The sequence below is a fragment of the Typopeltis vanoorti genome, chromosome 1 (assembly GCF_054136105.1).
Source record: "Typopeltis vanoorti isolate ZY-2024b chromosome 1, IOZ_Tvanoo_1.0, whole genome shotgun sequence".
Taxonomy (NCBI): Eukaryota; Metazoa; Arthropoda; class Arachnida; order Uropygi; family Thelyphonidae; genus Typopeltis; species Typopeltis vanoorti.
The window spans coordinates 86346808-86368943 of NC_143549.1; the positions used below are offsets into that span (position 1 = coordinate 86346808).

The following is a 22136-nucleotide window of genomic DNA, read 5'->3' on the forward strand; positions in this document are numbered from 1 at the left end:
ACAATATCTCCTTGTCCATCCTGCCCCCCTCCCCATTTCCCTTTTGTTTTGTGTCCCTTTTCTCTCATTCTCTTCACTGGTGCCACTTACATTTTCATTCACAAGCTCTCTCCTGCCCTATTTTCCTGCTCTTCCACATCACCTCTGCCACCTTTTGCTTCTTCAGGTCTTCAATTGAGTGAGTAATTGCTCTCTTGCAGCAATAGTAGCTCCAACTGATTGACACCAAATCCATTTAAATGTAGCCTATCTCTTTATTACATTGATTGACTTCTCAGATTCATCCCACATATTCACAGAATGAATTCTATTCTTCTTACACAACACCACCAGCATCACACTTCACTTACCATCTCAACTCATCACTTGTTTATGCCTGGTAGCACAACTACCTGTTCTACCACACTGTTATCTTTTACTCTCCATAGCAACTTCCTGATATTCATCCTTGCATTCTCCTTGCTCTGTTTGCTTGCTTACTCCTCACAACAGCTCTTCACCCACACTGCTCATTCTACTCCCAGGAAAGCAAACCTTGTGTACCTTCTCGTATTAATGAATCCTCATATGTAGCCACTCTCGAATCATTTGACACCTCATTCAAATTGCCAACTTTTTATTCCAGCATTCCCACATGTTATTCTCCTCATTTCACTTTACAATTGCTTCATCTTCATTACACTTCATATCCTGAAATACTTTCTCACTGCTCTTTAATCTCTTTCTCTCTCTCTGCCTTTGATGGTCATACTTTCTTTCTTACTACCTATTACCCATGCCATCTTACAGTCTGTTGGTACAACTTTCACATGCATTACTTTCAACCACATAATTTATACTCTTTCACATTTCATTTACTCCTGTAACTCCATTCTCCTGAATACTATTGATTTCACAGCTTGCTGCATTAACATCTGTTATCTCTTCATTTTCTATATATGTGAGGGGTGGGGGTCTGAAAAGTTCTGATAAACACCTAGAACAAAAATGATATTAAACCACAAGAAAGAACATATCTTAGAACCGTTTAATCCCCATGTTTGATCAAATAACAATTTGTTTTTTTCTTTTAGGATATATAAAAAGACATGTCGGATGTTTTGAAGAAATTCGAAGACACAGAGGTGCAGGCCATCATCATGCATTTTATGTTGCAAGAAAAGTTCTCAACTTATATTTGCCAAACTTTGTGTGAGCCTTTAGAGGGACTGTGCCTCAGCATATCCAACAGTCGCCAGATGGGTGGCTAAATTTAAAACTGGACATCCTGATACAACAGAATCTCCCAGGTCAGGAAGACCTTCCATAACAATCACACATGAAAACATCGACACAGTACATGCCGTGATCCTTGATGATAGATGAATACTAGCCAGAATCATTGCAAAGACTCTGGGGATAGCCAAGGAATGAGTTGGGATCATTGTCCACCAACATCTGGACATGCAGAGTTTCTGCTCTCAGTGAAGTGGGTTCCCAAATGTTTGAATGCCGACCAAAGGAGAAAACATGTGCTGTCATCTCAAAGAATTTTTGGGTCATTTTGAGAAATCAGGTGTAAATCTTTGGGCTCATTGCCATTGTTGATGAAACATGGCTTCATCATGACCCAGAGATTATTTCAACAGTCATTGGAGTAAAGAGAAAGGTTCTTCACAGCCAAAGAAGTTCCAAACACAAAAGCCACCAGGGAAGGTTCTTGCATTTGTCTTTTGGGATATGGATGGTGTAATCTTTACCAAGTACATCAAAAAAAAAAGATTGAAACTGTTGTTAGAGCAGCAGTTTATTCAGCAGCCTCTGAAGGAATTGAAAGAGGTACTGAAGGAAAAAAGTTGCAAGAAACTGAGCAGAGGTGTGCTGCTTTTGCAGGACAATTCACCTACTCACACTGGTCATGAAACCCAACAGACGATACACATCTTGAGCTTTCATTGTCTGTCTCATCCACCTTATTCACCAGAGACCTGGCCCCATCTGACTATTTCCTATTCCCAAATTTCAAGAAACACTTGAAAGGAACAAAATTTAGCACAGATGATGAAGTCATATCTGCAACTGAGGACCAGTTTGTGTAACAAGGAAAGACATTTTCCCCAGAGGATTACAAATGATACAGCAGCATTGCAGTAAGTGTATAACACTTCATGGGGAATATGTAAAATAATATGTAAGTTACATGGTTCTACGTCAATTCTTTCACGGTAATTATCACAACTTTTCAGCACACCTCATATATAAATTTCATAGAACCTTCTATACAGCCCACATTCAATCATAACTAAATTATACTAGATATAATATAATTTACAAAAATTCCTTGCTTGTTAATGCTAAAATTTATTTTTTCTTTAAAGCTTGTCTATGACAAGCTATTTTTGGCTTCACTCTAGTGGCAACTTTGTGTGCTGCCTTATCATCATAAAGGTGTGCAACTGTACTGATAGTCTAATTTATTAAGCTCATCCTTTAGAAGAGACCCCTTGTTTTCTCTCTTGTTTTATAGTCTACATCTAATATGATATTTATCCCTCAGAATTTTTGCCAAATGTTTGACTCCACTAAGACCAAATTACTTCTTTGATGTGTTAATATTTCCACCATTTGTCTCTCTCTCTCTCTCTCTCTCTCTGCTGGATTTAAGATTTGAAAGTACTATTTTTTTTATTTATTTTTTTTAAAAAATCATCTGAAAAGATAGAGGGAGTGAAAGGTGGGGATTTCTATGGAATATGTGCCTCTTGAGCTCACTATTCTATCTCAGGGAATATTTGCTTTTTACACTAGCAAAAATAAAAGTAGAAAAAAATAATAAAGATAAAATATCTTGCCAATTATGTGTGAGAATTAACAAAGTAAGCTTTTACTTTTCTCTCAACAAAATGCATCTGGATATTCAATCTGTAAAGATACTGAGAACTGTCCCTATGGCTTAAGTCATATTTCTAGTATACTTTTTGCTTTAAGCTTCAGCTTGTTTTGTTTATACTTTATTGTGTACAGTCTATCCATATTGTGGTCTTCTGTTTGGTCTTTGGTCTTTTCATATTTACTTTCCAGTTCCTTAATAATTTAACTCCTCTTGAATCGATGCTATTCATCTATTCCATTCTGATCTTCCCTTTTTTTTTATTCATTCATTTATAGATTGTTATTGACATTCGTCATTAATCTTTTCATTATTTATTCTGTCAAATTTTGTTTTATGAACAATTTTTCTTAACATTTTCCTTTCACATGTTCATGTCATTTCACATGTATACCCCAGTCATACAACACATTAGGTTCCAATCACTGCCTTTTTTTTTTCTTTCCTCACTTGTAAATACGTGTAATGGTTTGATAACATTTTTAATTGTCATGTATATGCAAAATGAGATAAATTAAGCATTTCTTTTATGTCAGATACACAACCAAAAATTTAGACCAATTTTTGCAAACAAAAAAGTTATGTATTGCTTGAATTAAGAGAACACACACCAACCAGTTTGATCATCAATCTACACTATTAAAAGTTTTTCCATTTCATTAATAAGACTGTCACGTTTACAGATAACTGTAGTATTAATTAGTTTAGCAGTTTTTCACTTTTCACTGAGAACTTTATTTTATTTTTTTTAACAACTGTATCAACAGTAGTGTGAGGTAAGTTTAACCTACAGAGTATTTCGGTGTTTAATACACCATGCTTACTAAATCTAATCATTTTATTATTATTATTAGACTTTCAAGGTGTTAAGGACTCATTGAGGGAGGCCATACATTTTAATATTAGTATGTAACGTAATAAGTTTTTATGTATCTTCTTCTTTTCATTGGAAGCAACAGCACCTATACTTGGAACAGTTTATAATTTACACTGACACACAATAACACAGGGAAATGTAGTGAGCATTGACATTGTAAACAAACAAACAATTCAAGTAAACTTCACATAGGTTGTTTCAAGGGAGCGGCATGTCAATTTATATCTTATTTATTCTTTTGGTTAAAAATCACAAAAAATCCTTTGTGATTTTTCTTTTGGTATTTTCATGTTAAAACTGTTGCACATCTGTTGGAATTTAAATAATTGCATTTCAATGATTATATTTCTTCATTTTCTGCAAATACTATTGCATATCCAACCATAATTTAAATATTCTTTCTTAATTTTTATTCCATTCAATCTCTGTTTCTTAAATTCTGTTACTATTTCATCAACAATTATGTTAAATAATCATGGACTTTGAGTTTCATTGTCATTCCTTTCCTTATAGACATTTTCTGCATATTTGTGTTGTGGTATTTTATTACATTAATTTCATGTAATTTGCAGTGGTATATTTTATGATGAGAACCTCCATATCTCAGCCAATGTCCTTCATTTGGAAAGACCTGAGCTCAAATCCCATCTAGGACTATTCAAACCCACATTCAATTATTATTGCTATGTGGGTTTTTCATCTTGCAAAAGAACGGACTGACCAGAAGAACAGACACAATGTGAAGGTATAGCAAACAATGCAGATGATATTAACCACCCTATGATGAGCAGTAAGCAGATTTCTAAGATGCCAAATTACTTGACTATGACAGGCTATTGAGCCTGTCATGACCTCTACTCACAGTATCTCCCAGGTTATAGATAATTTCTGTTGAGACCTCATTAATACTTTGGGCAATAATGGCATGTGTATACATCACTATGCTTCTATCCCCAAAACATTATCTATATACATATGTTCAAATTTTAACTATGAATTTACATTATCTTTCAAGTTTTTGAAGAAAGGTGCTGTAATCTCTTAGCAATCTTCCACATTTTTTTGCACATATTTATATGCCATAGAAGGTGAGATGCACATTTGTAGCTCGCTACTGAAAAGGTTAAATGTTAATACCTTCGATAAACTGATTTTCCTTATAATAATTGTAAGTCATTGTCCCACATGAAATGCACATTATGTTACTATTACAAAATAATTAGGATATCTGTGGTAAAGTTAGCTACTTTTAGTTTGAAAAAAGCAAGTTGCTAAGTTGTCATTGAATTGTCATTATATTCTCTCTCTTTTTAATTTACTAGATGTTTATCTTGTGGAAGACCAGCAAAAATGGCAGGAAAGTAAGTTTGTTTGGATATATATCAAGTAATGTTCTTTACATTTGATTTTGTGGGTTTTTTTAAAAAATTAACTTAGTTTCGACAGCAGATCTTCACTCTAGAGGAGTCATAGGGACCAACGAAATTATCATCATAGTGTAAAATTGCTATAATAAATTTCTTTTCATATAATTTTGTTGCTATGTGGCATTGTCTGATGCTTTTATGGCAGTTTGTTATAGATAAAACTTGCTATAATGTTTGCTGAGAGTTGGTTATCTCTGCTCTTTCATGGAATACTGAATGATAACACTTATTTACTCTTTTTCTTTCATCGAAAGTTCAAAGTCCAATATATTTTCTTATAATAATGCAGATGGATTTCGAATCCAATTGAACTTTTGTGCGTGTGTTTGGTCAAAGTAAAAGAAAAAGTGAAGCTCCTCCTCAAGCATGCTCAAATGTTGCCCTACAAGTGCTAATAGTCCTTTGCTAGGATTAGAATTAAAACACCAGCTAAACATTGAAAGTGAACCATTATCTACTAGGGATGCACCAAACCATGCTTTGGCTGAATACCAAATATGTGGTTTGAAATTTCACCGAAGCACCAAATATTTAGAAGAATCATATGAATTAAATTTTATAAACCAATGTTTTGAAAATCTTTCATAAAAATTATCAAATTTGTATGAATAATTTTTGTTGAAAACTTTTGTTTATAAAATTTAATTCATTATGTTTCAGCTGAATATTTGGTGCTTCAGCACAATTGCAGAATAAAGAAAGAATGAAAAGTATGTGTAATAATACTTCAACTAACTATGTGAATATAAAAAGCACCATCCTTAATTCATAACCAAATATATATACATATATATAAAACTTGGAAAGGTTCAAAAAAAAAAAGACCTGAGAACTTATGAGAATACAACCTCTGTCATCAGAATTGCCTTAGCTTGCACCATTTAAAAGACATGAGAGCTGTCCAGGCACCTGTATATTTTCCTTATATTAATGCATTTTCGGATTAAACTCTCTCTGTTTTGGAACTTGGCTCTCATCAGAGATCATACAGATAAAAACTCGCATTCAGTACCAAAGCAATCATGTGTCAGAATTGTATTTTTCATAAGTGAAGAGTAATTGTCATTTTGTCTTCATTTTGGCATTATAAAATAAATTGATCAATCCATATTTCATAGTAATATATATATATATATACACGCAGTCATACCTTGATTAAAAAACAGGATGCATTCCATCAAATTACTTTGTTAAGCAAAACTTCATTCTCAGAGGTAAAAATACTTTGGCCATAATAGGGATATATAAAGAAAATAAAAGACTTTTATTTGAAAAAAGAAAAGCTTTATTAAATAAAAAGTTAATATTACATATCTAACAAAAATAAGATCACATTTTCTTCTTCTTCTTCGTCTATGATCTCTTATGCTTTTAAGCATCGAGATTTTGCCAAAGAGATTTCCATGCCGTCCTGTCCAAGGTTTGTTGTTTTGCTTCTTTCCAGTTAATTCCCTTCTTTTACAATTTTTCTTTAATTTCCTTTTGCCAACCTTTCCTGGGTCTGCCTATGTTTCTTTTTCCTATTTTCTGGCTTTCGTATACAGTTTTTGCTATTCTTCCTTCTTCCATTCGATTAAGATGTCCAAACCACTTTGGGCTTGTGTTATGAATTGATTCAGAGGTGCAATTTGAAGACTGTCTCTTATGGTTTGATTTCTTATTCGGTCTAGTCTTGTTTTTTGTGCCACTTTCCTAAGATATTTCATTTCAATTGTTTGCAGTTTATTTGTGTTTCCTGTTGTTAAACACCAAGACTCACAACTGTGTGTTAATGTTGGTAGAAACACTGAACGGTACACTGCCATTTTGGTATTTTGGGTGACTTCTTTCTTATCTAGGAGTGGACCTTTCATTGCATAGAATAGCTTTGTTCCCACTTTTATCCTGTTGTTAATTTCTGTGTCTAGTCTACCATCTTCTTGTATATATGATCCCAAGTATTTAAAGGAGTGGACTTGTTCCAGTTAGATTCTCTATTTTTATTAGGTGTTTTTGTTGGTTTCTAGATATGATCATTGTTTTAGTTTTATTTATATTTATGGTCATATTCCTTTTCTTTGTTTCTTCATACCAAATGTTGATATTGTACTGCAGATCTTCAGCTGTATTTGCTAGAATCACTACATCATCAGCAAAAGCCATGTGTGAAATCCTGGTTTCTTTCAATTTTCGGTATCCTAGGTGGAACTTTTTTGTTTTTGTTTGGCATGCCTTTAAAATTTCATCCATTACTATGATGAAGAGAAGAGGGCTGAGGATACAGCCCTGCCTCACTCCTACATTTGTTTCAAATTCTTTTGATCTATTATTACAGGTTCTTACATAATTTCTGTTACTTTTGTAGAGGCTTTGTATGGCTGCTATTAAGTTATCTTGTATCTTGTTTTTCTTTAATGTTTGCCATATTAAGTGTCTGGGAACTCGGTCAAAGGCCTTTTCAAAATCTATAAAACATGAACGTAGTTCTTTTCCATATTCCAATGTTTTCTCTGATATTTGTCTAAGACTGAAGATAAGATCCTGTGTGCTTCTATTTTTTTGAAAGCCATATTGCATTTCATCCAGTGTGTCCTCTATTTGATTCCTAAGCCTCGTTTCTAAAATGCAGGTATATAATTTTCCTGGAACGCTTAAAAGCGAAATTCCTCTATGGTTTTCACATTTGCGGTTGTCTCCTTTCTTAAATATAGGGATTATTATAGCTACTTCCCAGTCTTTGGGAATAATTTTCTTTTTCCATACAACATTGAATAGGTGTAAAAGAAATTTTATGGCTTTCGTTCCTAAATTCTTTACCATTTCTGGTGTTATTTGGTCATGGCCTGCTGATTTGCCCAGTTTTATTTTATTTATTGCTGCTAACAGTTCATTTGCATGAATTTCTTCACTCTGATCTTCTATTTTGCTTGTGTGTCTTGCTCTTAGGGTTCTATTTTTTCTGTGTCCTGCATCTTCCAATAATTCTTGAAAGTACTGTTTCCATCCTTCCATGATGTCTTCGGAATTTGTGAGTAACTTTCCATCCTTATTTTTGATAAACTTTATGGGGCATTCTTTCTCTGACCTCATTCTTCTTAAAACATTATAGAAGGGTTTTTGGTTTCTTTTAAAATTTTGTTCTAAAGTATGTCCGAAGTCTTCCCAGCATTTTCTTTTCTCTGCTTTTACTAAGGTTTTAACTTTATTTCTTTGGTTGTTGTATAGTTCTCTATCAACCTGCAGCTTTGATGTTATATATCTCTTCCATAATTGCTTTTTCTTTTTAATTTCTTCTTTTAGTTCTTCAGTCCACCAGGGTGTTTTATTTTTCTTCTGTTTATTATTTAATGATACACCACAAATTTCTTTGCTTGTTTCTAGAAGAATTGTTTTGAACCTGTACCATAGATTTTCTACATCTTGGTCTTCATATATCTCTTTTTCTACTTCTTTCATCTTCTCTTCTATTTTACTTTTATACTCAATGGCTGTTTCTTCTTTCTTTAGTTTGTAGTTCTTTATCTTAACATTTGTTTCCTTGCTACTTTTTCTACATTTTTCAACTTTTATTTTATGGATTGTTTCCAATACTGATAAGTAGTGGTCACTGCCTATTTCAGAACCTCTGTAGACTCTTGCATTTTTTTTTTTTTTTTGTATACTTCCAGTACGATCTGCTTATGATGGCGTAGTTGATTATAGATTTTTCGTTTCTATTGAGCTCTTCCCTGGTAAACTTATGGATTTCTTTATGCTTGAACATAGTATTCGCTATTACTAAATTATTTGTAAGGCAAAGATTTATTATTCTTTCTCCATTATTATTCCAGGTTATTTCTCCTTGTGATCCCAACACTTGTTTCGTTTCTTCATCTACTTGATTCCCTACCCGGCCATTAAGGTCTCCTAGTAGTATGATATGCCCTTGAACTTCTTCAATTGTTTTTTGTAAGAGTTCGAAGAATTCATCTTTAATTTCTTTATTGGCATTATCGTTTGGGCCATATGCAACAATGACAGTGAATACTTGGTTGTCTGATTTAAAATCTATAGTAATTGTCAACAACCTTTCGTTTATTAGTTGCCATTTAGTAATATATTCTTTGAGATCTGGTTTAATTATGCAAGCTACCCCTTGTTTTCCCCATTCTCTTGGGTTTACCCCTGAATAGAAAAGTATATACCTATCTTTCATTTTCTGGCAACCTTGACCTTTCTTTTTTGTTTCTGTGACTGCTAGCAAATCCAATCTTGATTTTTTAAATTCATCTATTAATTCGTTTTCTTTTCCATGTAGACTTTTAACGTTCCATGTTCCGTATCTCGTGTACCTTTTTCCTCGCTTTGTCGTTAACCATTTAAGCAGTTCGGCTATCTCTTTGTTATTTCTTTTAATGAGTGAAATTTTAAGGTGTGCAGGGGATTAGCCTTCAGCACCCAAGTCTGGTGGTGGGGCTGCCACCTTCGAGACCCCCAGACCGGCCTATGAGGGAGGTGCTATCCTGTTGGTCCGCGGGAGGTATTTTATTTCCCTCCTACCCTTCATAGTAAACTATGGCGAGCATTCCCTGATCCGCCACCAGGGGACGTGCCCGATGGGGGTTACAGGTGTCCCCACACGGGAGATCACATTTTAAAATACGAATCTAAAGTTGATTGTTTATGCTTTTTCTCTTTCATTTTAAGAATTGCTTCTACGGATTTATTACATTTAACACTTAACAATAACACTTCTTCCTAAATCACAATAATTTTCACTGAAAAAATTTAAAATGTTTTCAATGTCATTCAAGCACCTTTTTAAATATTTGGTTGCTAACTCTTTTTTGGTAGGAACTTTTTTAATTTCGGCTTCATTGCTAACAAGTTTTTCTAAATCTTCCACAGTAAAACCATTATCTTCTGCATGTAATAAATTTCTTAATCCTCTTCATCGACATTTTCGAAACCTATTGATTGAGCCATCTGGATAACTTCATTTCTAATCTCTTTAATGTTATTTTCTTCTTCTAGTACAACTTCTGGCCATAATTTGCACCAAACTCCATTTAAGCATTTCTGAGTGACTTCTTTCCAAGAGCAAGTAATGTTTTCAATTGCATCTTTAATGGTGTAGTTTTTCCAAAAGGTTTTAATTGACATTTGCTCTTTATCTTCTAGTTCAATTAAATTGCTTAATGTACCATGCAGATAATAAGCTTTAAATGTTGCTGTTACTCCCTGATCCATCGGTTGAATCAGGGAAGTTGTGTTTGCTGAAAGAAAGACACCTTTGACAGGAATGCATGTGTCTAGCGTACTATTAAGATCAGTAGGATGTCCGTCCTGGAGCATTGCCCAACAACAAAAGAGCTTTTTCTTCAAAATTATTTCTTTTGGCAATACCATTTCACCCCTGGAAAAAAAATGGTTAACAAACCAATCAGTAAATAACTCCTTGGTAATCCATGCATTTCTATTAGATTTCAATATTACAGGTAAATTCGTTTTTATGTTACCTTTTAACGCCCTTGGATTTCCCGAATGGTAAACTAATAACAATTTTAATTTAAAATCTCCAGAGGCATTTGATCTAAAGAGTAATGTTAAATGGTCTTTGGCTGCTTTGAACTCAGCTGCTGATTTTTCTTCAATAGAAATGAAGCTTTTGGATGGTAGCTGTTTCCAGAACAAACTGCTTTCATCAACATTGAACATCAAATTTGGTTAAAAATTTTCACATTCAGTTATTTCCTTTTGTTTTTCTGGAAACTTATTAGCAGCTTCTGGTAATTTTACACTATGAATTCTGGCTCATTTTTTAAATTTCTCAAACCAACCACGAGAAGCTGCAAAATTTTTTGCAATTTCTTCAGTTTGCTTAGATTTCAGATAATTAAACAAAAATAATGCTTTTTCTTGAATCACCATTTGAGTTAAAGGCATATGACATTGTGACATATCATATATCCACAAACTTAACATTTTCTCTATTTTTTTTCTAAAATTGGACTCCTTAAGCGAGTTAATTTTGCTGCTGTAACATCTGTACAATTCTGAGAACATACGTCATTTATTTCAATGCACCACACTGAAACACACCCTACGAATTGTAAGCAACGACTAAATTATGTGGATGATGCATAAAACTGTTAAAACAGACACACCCACAGCTTAAAAATGTTTTTTTTTTCTTTCTGTGAATAGAATAACACTGTTAAATAAATAAATAAATATATATATATATATATATATATATATATATATATATATACACACACACAGTGATACCCCAAAGTTATGCGGTAGGTGGGACCAACAAAAAGCGCATAAGTTGAATTCACGTAACTCGGGGTATAATTTTGCATGTAATTTATATATACAAACATACAAAATATTGCACACCACCGCGCTTGGCCGCACGAAGGAAGGCTTGGTTTCGAGTCTAGTCGGCGACTAGAGGAAATTTTTCTAAGCCTTTTTTCGACCGGTTCCCGAGTTAGTTGATCTCTGGCACGGGCGAGCAGGTTTTTCCTCCCGGAAACTCGGGTTTTTCGTCCTGTAAACTCAAGAAAATCGACCGTAGAACCCACATTATTTCAGACATTAAATATATTGTGTTAGGGTTAGGGACCACGAGATGGCGGTACATTTGAGCCGTCTCTCTTCACTGCGTACCGCTTAATTAGTGATAGCCTTGGGCCATCTGTCTCTGATTGGGTACCAGTGGAGATTGAACCGCCCACTCAGTCTCCAAAAGTTAGATAGGGCTAAATGGCCTCGCCTACTCCCGTATACGGGAATAAAAAGGCGTTAGCTGATTTTTTTTTTTTTTTAACATACAAAATATTAGTTAATTGGGACCATAGGTTTACAAAAACACCTATATTTTTAAGAAATATAATTATAATTGTAGTTTTTCATACATAAAAAAAAAAGAAAGTTATTTCGATGTCGATGGTTTCATAAAATCTAATAGATTTGTCTGATGGCATAATGCCTTTTTCTTGTCACGCAAAATTTCTTCATAGAGAATTGTGGCTACAATTCATTCCTCGTTAGAATCTATGTCCTTCAAAATCTGTAAACCTTTCTTTTATGATTGTTCTTACTGTGGATTCCTATAGATCAAACTTCTTTGCTAGCTCACAAATTTTTATTCCGCTTTCAAAATCCTTAATAATGTTGAGTTTTGTTTCCAAAGTTAATGTTTTTCTTTTCTTGCTAGCTGTAGAAGAATCAGACTTGCTTCTTTTGGACAATGTTATTATTTTTTATGTGATAAAATTTTTATCAAGAACATAACATTATACAATCGCAAGGTTTGTAGACTATAAAAATCATGTATGAATGGAGACCGTGTTAAATACGTCAGTGCTTGTTCACAGCATGTGCGACACTGGTGAATGCGGCCGCATCAGAAAAATACGACTAGTGGTGAAGCGGGACAGGAATGCGTACATATAAGAAACCATGTAACTCCGGATTCGCGTAAGTCAGTGTTTGACTGTGTGTATATATATATATATAACATCCCAATTTCTGTTTATTAAGGATTACTTTAAATCACCAAAATGAAGATTTTGACTCTTCTTTGATTAAAAAAAATAATAAAATAAAGTAAAAATAAAATTTTTGCTTTCTGTGAATAGATTAAAACTGTTAAATATTAAAAGTAGAGATGAGATGCTTCAGTAGCATTAGTAAGGTACTGAAAACAAGAATTATGGATTCATCTTATGAATTCATTCACCATATGAAAACATAACTTTCTCATAAACTCTTTGGTAAATTTTTGAAACTTGAAGTTTCTTTCCACGTGGCCATAAGATATGGTTGAATCTATAATATTCTCCATTTCAATATAATAAAGCTATCCTTAATTTGTACAGGGAACATTTATTTGGAAAAAGATATACAGGGTGTTCGGGATAAATTTGACATATTTATAATTAATTATATTTTTCCATAAGTTACATGTATTAACACACACTTCTCTTCATTTAAAAGTTTGGACCCTTCTTCATTCATATACAAGATGTCAGAAAGGATGGATAGCTGGAACCCACCTGAATCATGGAAGAGAATAACTTGTATCATGATGATTCGTGCCCGCCATCAAAATAAGGATATTACGACTGCTGCCCAATGCTCCCTGAATACAGTAAAAACAATCAGGCATGAACTAGAGACTTGCAATGGTGACTACGAGGATGTAGCAAGAAGAAAGATCCCTAGCAGACGATCTGATTGCGTTCGTACAGCAGAATTCCTCGCAAATCTGCAGGAACAGGTGTTGAAGAACCCTGGCATTGGAATTCGGGCTTTGTTCGTGGAGTTGCTAACTGTAGTCAAGCCCTGGATAACAAGGGTAGCCAATGGTAGGCCGTATGTATGGCAGCAGGATTCGGCCCCTTGCCACACCTCTGGGAAAAGTCAAAAATGGTTGTCTGAAAATTTCTACGACTTCACCAGTCCAAATGTTTGGCCTCCAAACTCCCCAGACCTTAACCCCATGGATTATTTTGTATGGGACGCAGTTGAAAAAGACACCAATCGCACTTCCAGTAATACAAAAGCCCAGTTAATGGATAAAATTAAAACAGTTTTTGCGGCCCTTCCCAGGGAGACTGTAGCATCAGCTTGTTCGAGGTTCCGAAGCAGAATTGAAGCTGTGATCGATGCTAATGGTGGTTATTTTGAGTAAATCTTGTTGATAGTATTGTAATTAACTCTGCCTGTAATGTTTTTTTGTCAATTCATTAAATTTAATAGATACAAAGAAGATTTTCTTTTTCCTTACGAAACTGTCAAATTTATCCCGAACACCCTGTATATATAGCATAAAAATCAGAACAAACATTTCACTTATTTCATCAAATAAAAAATAATATTAACACAACTTTTATTTTAAATTCTGAAATATAGAGAATAATTATGGATTTATTAATCAAAATGAGTTTGCAATAAGTTCTGATGTATTAAATGAAATGCTTCTGCATTTTTCAAGAAGTATGGTTTTTCATGAATATTACTCCTAAAAAAATTCTTTCAATGAATACATTAGTATCTAGTACTGAAAGAAATTTGCTAAATAATTAAATAGTGCTAGATAAGTTTATTCATTAACTTTGGAAATACTTCTTAACGATAACTGAATATAGCCTGTTATCCAATGCAGTCATTTCATCCAAATTTTTCTGTTTGCCATCTTTTTTTTTTTTTTTTTTTTTTTTCAAATGACGTGTTTGTTTTGGTGGATTTATTTCAGATTTACTTGTTCTTGCATTGTCATTTGATATTTTGTTTTGTGTACCAAATTCATTGTTATGCTTCCATTTTTACATGATTAACCATCAAGGGATTTCAGGAAACATGTGTAATTATTCCCAAATATTTACCAATTCATTGATTCTTTAAAGAAGCAACAAGAACTGCACAATTTTGAAATTACACAACTAATTGCCAGGCAATCAAAGAAACAAGTATGCTGCAATTTCTGCTAGAATCAAAAAAATAATCCAAGATTTTCAAAATCATAATGTAATTGATTACCTTAGAGGCATTCTTTACATTTTTGTTACTTACTTATTTATTTATTTATTTATTTGTTACTTATTTACATTTTTGTAGCTTGCTCATTATCTACAGGGCAAAATGTGCTGGGCGCGAGATGCGCTGGGGACGAAATGCTGGGGGCAACTTTTCCGGATCCTGGTGGGAACAGTGCACCCACTAGCCTAATAGCCATAATAATAAAGTAAACTATTATAAAAATAACCAAGATCTAGTTAGTACGATATGGGAGGAACATGGGGCAACTCCAAGGTTTAGCAGCACTGCCATCTCTTTACATGGCGTATGGAGCACAGAAAGGACTTAAAACAGCTTGGGCTTACTCAGAAGGATATAAAAATTCTTTCCTTGAGGGGCCTTACAGGTCGCACTGGTGGCTTGGCATTGCCACCCAAGAATGACTACAATGATAACTACATAGGGTAAAACACTTGTAAAGGCCTATATCAAGTCTGGACGTGGTGTAAGGGTAGTACTGCCCATAACCAGTACAAAGATTAATAAAAAAATAATAATAATAAATAACAAGTGGTGTATCACAAGGATCAGTGCTTGGTCCACTTATTCATTCTGTACATTAATGATATTGGAAAGGATTTGACAAGCGACATTCAGTTATTTGCTGATGATGATGATGCAAAGATAGGTAGGGTAATCTGGAATGCTGCCAATATGCAGTACTAGCAGAGTGATTTAAATAGGGTGGAATTATGGGCTTGGGGAAATAGGTGTCAGTAAATATAAAATCATACACTTCAGCATGATTAGATATCCAATGTCGAATTATATTGGTGGGATTATACTAGAAGAAACTGATGAGACTAAGGATCTTGGATTGTTGGTAGATAGGAATTTGAAGTTCAGGAACCATGTAGCAAAGATTGCAAATAGAACTCAAAAGATAATACCAATGCTGAAATGAATGTTCACGTGTAAAGATATGGAGTCATTTTGCCTCTTTACAAGGCCTTGATAAGACCTCACTTGGACTATTGTGCACAGGTCTGGTCTTCTGGTTTCCATTGTGATTCTGATATATTGGAGAGAGTACAAAGGAGAGTGTTAAAAATGATATCAGGATTGTGGAATACTGATTACGAAGGCAGATTGAGAATTTTAGACTGCAGACACTAACAAACAGGAGAAAGAGGGGTGATATGATTGAAACTTACAAACTTCTGAAAGGGTCATATAGGATTTCAATTGATGGAATTTTTCAGTTTATAGAGGGTGGGGAAAGGACAAGAGGGCATCCTTGGAAACTGAGAATGAAAAGCTCTAAGAAGGGGTGAGGGCTAGATTTTTCTGTCAGAGGGTGGTGTGTGATTGGAATGGTTGCCAGCAGTGTGAATGAATTCAAGAATAAGAGTATGATAGCTGGTGTGTGTAGTATGTGGCCTCCCTCAATGAGTGTCTGACTCCCTGGAGATCTGTCTTAATAATAATAATAATGTCTCTTCCGGTACTGGCTCCCATGATGAGACCTCAATAAAGGTCCTGGCTCCCACCGATGTGTTTTTGTGCTGAAGTGGTTGCTTTCCATGAGATATGATCAGTTCTGCTCAGTGTGTGTGTGTGGGGGGGTAAGCCTGCTATCAGGCACAGCCACCACTGAGGGTTCTTCTTCGTGGCAGGGTGGGCCTATCACTGAGTGGAACTACTGCTGATAGTCAAATGATCCTTCAGGTCACTCATTGTTGGGTAATCTGAGGGATCGCACAAATTTTTGGAGAGGTATTCCCTCACTTAAACATACCTTAGTAAAGGTCGAAACCAGTCTTGGTAGTGGTCCTTCCCACTACGCTTTGCATTATGGGATACCAAGGCAACTGATGTGAATTCATTAGCCTCTATATACAAGCAGCTCAGATGTGAATGTATTTCACATGCATTGCTTCCTTGGATAAACAATCAAAACTAAGAATATTATTTCTTGGCATCTTTCATGTGGGAGTAAAATGGATGAGTAACAACATGAAGCAGGAGCTGCAAACACACACACACACACACACACACACACTGATTGTAGAAGAGAGAGAGAGAGAAGTAGGAACAGCAAGCTCATAAGGAAAGACAAGAAGAAAATCGGCATGATAAAGAAGGCAAAATTACACTGGTTTCCAAAATTAATTAACAAAGAAAAATCATGGTAACTGAAAAACTGCACGATTAATTTTTATGCGTATGATATATATAGAGAGAGAAAGAGATCCCATACATGAGAGGTCAAAAGACCTAGAAGCACTTTAGTGCTATGTGTGTGGGGGTGCAGATGAAGACTGATATAGAATATTATTGATGGTTTTTTGAAGAGCTACATGTTGTATTTATTGGGAATATTTCATGAGGAAGGCTCTTCTAGAGAAATAGAAGCAAGTTCGATGTGTTTGCATTTGCACAGTAAAGGGATGCTGGGTAGGTTCAGCAGAAAGTGGAGGAATGATAGTTGCCATTTCACTGGAGCAGTGACTGTGGAAGTACGTGTAGATTAGACACAGTGCTGAAACATTGTGTCAGTGAGATACAGACTGAAGTGAATCTGTGAGAGAGAGAGAGAAAGGGATCTTCAATGAGCCTAATAGTTAGCTCTGGACAGCATCATGGATTTATTCCTTTATTATCTGTCCCATAATGGAATATGCTTCACCTATCTGGATGCAAACATCACAAACCAGTTTAGACAAACTTATAAAAATTCAGAAAAATGCAGCTAAAATCATATGTGGACTAAGGAATACAACTCCTGGTTGAATTCGAATCCAACCTTGTTCCTTTAAAAATTAGGTGGCAAGAAAATCTTACCAAATTTGTAGGAAAAAAAAAAAGAGCCAACCCTGCACATCATAGAACAAGTGAACGTTTTAAAAACTGGAAACCAACAAACAGAATAAAGGAAAAAAAATCAACAATGCATGAATTCATAGAAAATAAAATTCCCTTGGATTGTCCAAATAAAATAGCCGACTATCCAGCATTTCCTACAAATCAAGACAGGAAAAATATAGTTATCAACTCTGAAATAGGGAAACATGAGGAAAAAAGCCTAGAAAACCCTGAAATCTTGAGATCATTAGCCCTTTCAAAAATAATGGAATATGGACCTGACTCAATAAAGATCTACACAGATGGCTCCAAAAATCCAAATGGCAATTCTGGGAGTGGCATACTCATCTATGCTCTCATAATATAGAACTAAAAACAACTAACAGTATTGGATGCAACTCATACTATGCAGAATTAATAGCCATTAACACAGCACTGCAATATTTGTACAAACAAAACCTGAAGGAGTTTATATTTTTCACAGATTCCTTAGCCACCCTTCAAGCTATTAAGAACTGCTAGCCATTAAGAAATACTTAGAGACATAGCAAAAAACATAAACAAACTACATGAGGATTCCAAAATAATCTTCCAATGGATCCCATCCCATGTGGGATTAAAGGGAAACGAAACTACAAATAAAGTAGCAGAAATGGCTGCAACATCAAGTGCTACCACAGAATCTTTTTAAAACCACCCAAAAAGAAAACATAAAAAGAACAATTCTTCAGGACATGACTCACGACTGGTACTTAGCAGAAAATCCAGGAGCTACCATCAACTCTAAGTTTAATCGCAGTGCTACTACCATGATCTCTCGCCTCAAGACCAGCCACATAAGACCAATCAAGTTTAGCAATGGCATAAAAGTCTTCCCCACCTGCAAAATCTGTAACATCGAGGAATCATCACTAATGCATCTGCTAAACTATATGAATATTTCCAAATGTGAACTTTATAACAACCCAGAAAAGATGATGTGTATAATATACATGAACTTGATCTCTATGATCTGGTGTAATAATACCATGGGATAATAAAAATAGTCAGGAGTTGGTTTGGGTGTAAAATAACCTTTTTAACTAAAGAGAAATGCCTAGTGTTTTGGATGCAAAGGAGCCTATTGATGTGATGTGTTTATCCCAGGAGAGACTGGATAAACATTAGCCGAAATGGAGAGATTTGAACTTGTCTGATGATTTGCATGTTACTGAATATAAGGATAGGTGAGCTGAGATCTCTTTTCCAAGAGAAAAGGCAACACCTCATTCTGTTTTGTGGCATAGAACATGACAAAGTTGTCATCACATCTCCCAGAATAGTATGGAAGGTCAGTGTTTAAGGTACTAGTTGTAGATTATTTTGTAGCCTAGGATACAGAATACTGAATGGTTTATCAAATGAGTGGAGAGTACTGTTGTACTCTCCACTCATTTGATACTGTTATGCTCACAATCACCACTAATCTTATCCAGAGCAATGCCAACAGCATTGCTCTGGATGTTGGTACCTCTCCATGGCATGTGTCCAGTGGTGAGTGATGTAAGCTACAAGGTCTGCTGTGGATCTTGAATGGCAGAAACCCTACTGGTGGATGCTGATTATTTTGTGGACCTCTAAATAGTGAAGGAGTTGGCTATTGATGAATTTCTCCATTAGTTTGAAGATAGACTTCTATCACCTTTTTTTTTTTTTTGGAATAGGATGGATATGTGATTGCTTTCATTTATTGGGATACGTAACAGATATGTATAATAGATTGCAGAGATAATGCATAACACGTGTTAATTCTGTAGCGCACAGATGACTTTTTGGTATCAAAGTTATTTAGTAGTTTTTTGTTTGTTTGTTTTTTTGTCAAAAAACCTAGCACCAAAGACATATGGTGCTAGGATTCTGGTATGGCAGTATTTATTAAGCAGAAATGATTTTTCTTGGTCATCTATGCAAGAGTCTGAGAAAGAGGGTGATGCTAGGTGGTCAGCTTTATCTTTGGGTGAAGTAACAGTGGTTCCATCGGGATGAAAAAGAGAGGGGGGGTGCAGGAGAGCAAAAGTTGTCTCCAGCAGTCTTAGTGAGAGACCAGAAGGCATGTCTTTTATTTGGACAGGATACAAGTTATTTGCTGTTGGCCTTTATGAAATCAGATTTAGATCTGTTTATGACTGATTTGCATATGTTGCGTGACAGAGTATGAAGCTGAAGTTTTTGAAACGAGCCACATGTGGTATGCTAAATTTTTTTCTTTGACTGCTTTGATACATTTTCAGTTGAACCATGGCTTGGAAAATGGATGAGGATTAGTGGTTGAATCGAGGATGAAACCAGGCCGGCATAATTAAATATTTAAATAAGTGGAACCAAATCAATTTCTCATGGTTAGGATTCAATTCTCTCTGGTCTTTTTAGTTTATTTTCTAATGACCACTTATCACATACTGATCTTTATTTCTTTTCTTTCTTCTTCATCATCATCATCATCAACAACCATGGGTCTAATGCCTGTAGGTGTCTGCTGCCATCTTGATATGATTCTTTCATTGCATTCTATTTTGTGCAAGATGTCTCAGTTTGTGTATAGAGTTTCCACACCATTTGATGATGTCATCGCCCCATTCTCTGTTTGGTCTTCCTCTTTTGTTCTTTCCTTCAATCATTCCAAACAGCAATGTTTTTAATTTTCTCTCATCATTCATTCTACATATATGGCCAAATAGATATAGTTTCCTTTTGATTATTTTCTGGATCAGGTTTTCTTTTGGTTGTATTTGTCTGTAGATTTCCTCATTGTTCACTTTCTGTATCCGGCTTATTCTCAAGATCTTTCTATAGCACTTCCTCTCAAATGCCAATATCCTCCTTTCAGATTCTCTCAGGAGTACCCAGGCCTCGCATCCATAGAGCATGCTGCTGAAGATACAGGTTTCTACAATGCGCAGTTTAGTTTGCATCTTTATAGCTGGGCTCTTCCATATTTTGTCCGTGGCTTTTAAAATAGTTGTTGCTCTGGCTGTTCTAATTTTTATCTCTTTTTTTGGGTCCAAGTCATGTACCACGTGGCATCCAAGATATGTGAAGTGTTCCACATTTTCCAGTTGAAATCTATCATAACTCTGTTCAGTAACTCCTGTTGTCTGAATATCATTGTTTTAGTTTTTTCAAAGGTGACATTTAGTCCATATCTTTTTCCTTCTGTGCATAGTGTTTGCAATGTCTGTTCCAGCCTTGCTGTGTCTTCTTCAATCAGGATGATGTCATCTGCAAAGCAGAGGTAGTTTATTCTCATGCCATTTATTGAAATGCCTCCACCTTCTTCTTTAATCTTATCTTTTGTTCATCCCAGATGTGTGATGAAGATGATTGGTGATATTGGGTCCCCTTGTCTTGTGCCTTGACTAGTGGCAAACCAATCTCCAGTCTCACCTGCTATTCTGATTTTTGCTTGTGCTTGGCTGTTTATATCTTTCAGCAGGCAGATCAATTTATTGTCCACACCATCGGATTCCAAGACAGCCCATGTTATATTTTGGTCAATATTATCAAATGTTTTTTGGAAGTCCACGAAACAGCAATATATATTTTTGTTCTTTCTTCGAGCTTTCTCTGCTATTAGTCTTAGTGCAAGTATTTGTTGTATTGTACTTCGATCTTGTCAAAATCTTTGACAAGATCGATAAATCAATAATTTATGGTCTTCCAAAAATATACAAAAATAATAATGTGCCACTGCAGCTGATAGTGGAAGGAATTTACAGCACTGAGCCAAAAAATTTGTATTTTGACACTCAGAGTTAGGTCATTTCCCCCTCCTATTTATATATATATATAAAATAAACACTTCTTAAATAAAATTAAGAATGTCATACTTAACAGTAAAGATTTATTAGTTGGCTTTGACATACCTGCTGAATGGCCCATAGGATAATTATAAAATTGTCATGTGGTAGTCTGTTCCAGAAGATAGGGGTAGATGGATTAAATGAGGAATTGGAGAAGCATGTTCTTTTCATTTGTTCTGAAAAGACATGAATATCAGTTACCTCATTGGGTAGCTGATATTCTTGTTTTAATAGGTCCAAAATGAATTAGCAGAATAATGGCTGCCAATTCCCTCGAGACACAGAGCTGAAATAATGTGTGCTTGTGAGATAGAGGCTGAAGGGAGTCAGTATGCGAGAGGGATCCTCTATGAGTGGAATTACTCTGCTTTAGACAGCATCAAAAATTTTTAGGGAAGTTTAAGGTGTACCATCCCAAACATGTTAATAGTATTCTTGGGATAATTTGGGATTTGTGTAGGATGAGTAGTTCGATGAGAGGAAAAATGACATCTTGAACAGAAGACGGTATCTAGTTTTTTTAGAAGGCTGAGGAAGCTGTCAATACAGTGTGTTTATATCATGAGAAATTAGAGGTAAATGTCAGTCCAAGCACAGAGAGAGAGAGAGAGAGAGAGAGATTGTTCCTGTCTGGTGGATTTATGTATTACTGAGGTTATGGGCAGGTGAACTAAGATCAATTTTGTGAGAGAAAAAGGCTAGACCATGTTTTGGTGGCATTGAAATTTAAAGATGGTATAGAAATCAGTGTTTAAGATATCAGTTGT

General features: G+C 35.0%; 1 protein-coding gene across 1 annotated transcript in view; it reads left to right on the forward strand.

Moving 5' to 3' along the window:
- Window positions 1–22136, forward strand: part of LOC150110175 (uncharacterized) — a 525668-nt gene that overhangs the window by 156310 nt on the left and 347222 nt on the right. Inside the window, exon 8 of the mRNA XM_090391921.1 lies at window positions 5069–5107. Coding sequence (XP_090248047.1) covers window positions 5069–5107 — 39 coding nt within the window. The remainder of the gene's footprint in view (window positions 1–5068; window positions 5108–22136) is intronic.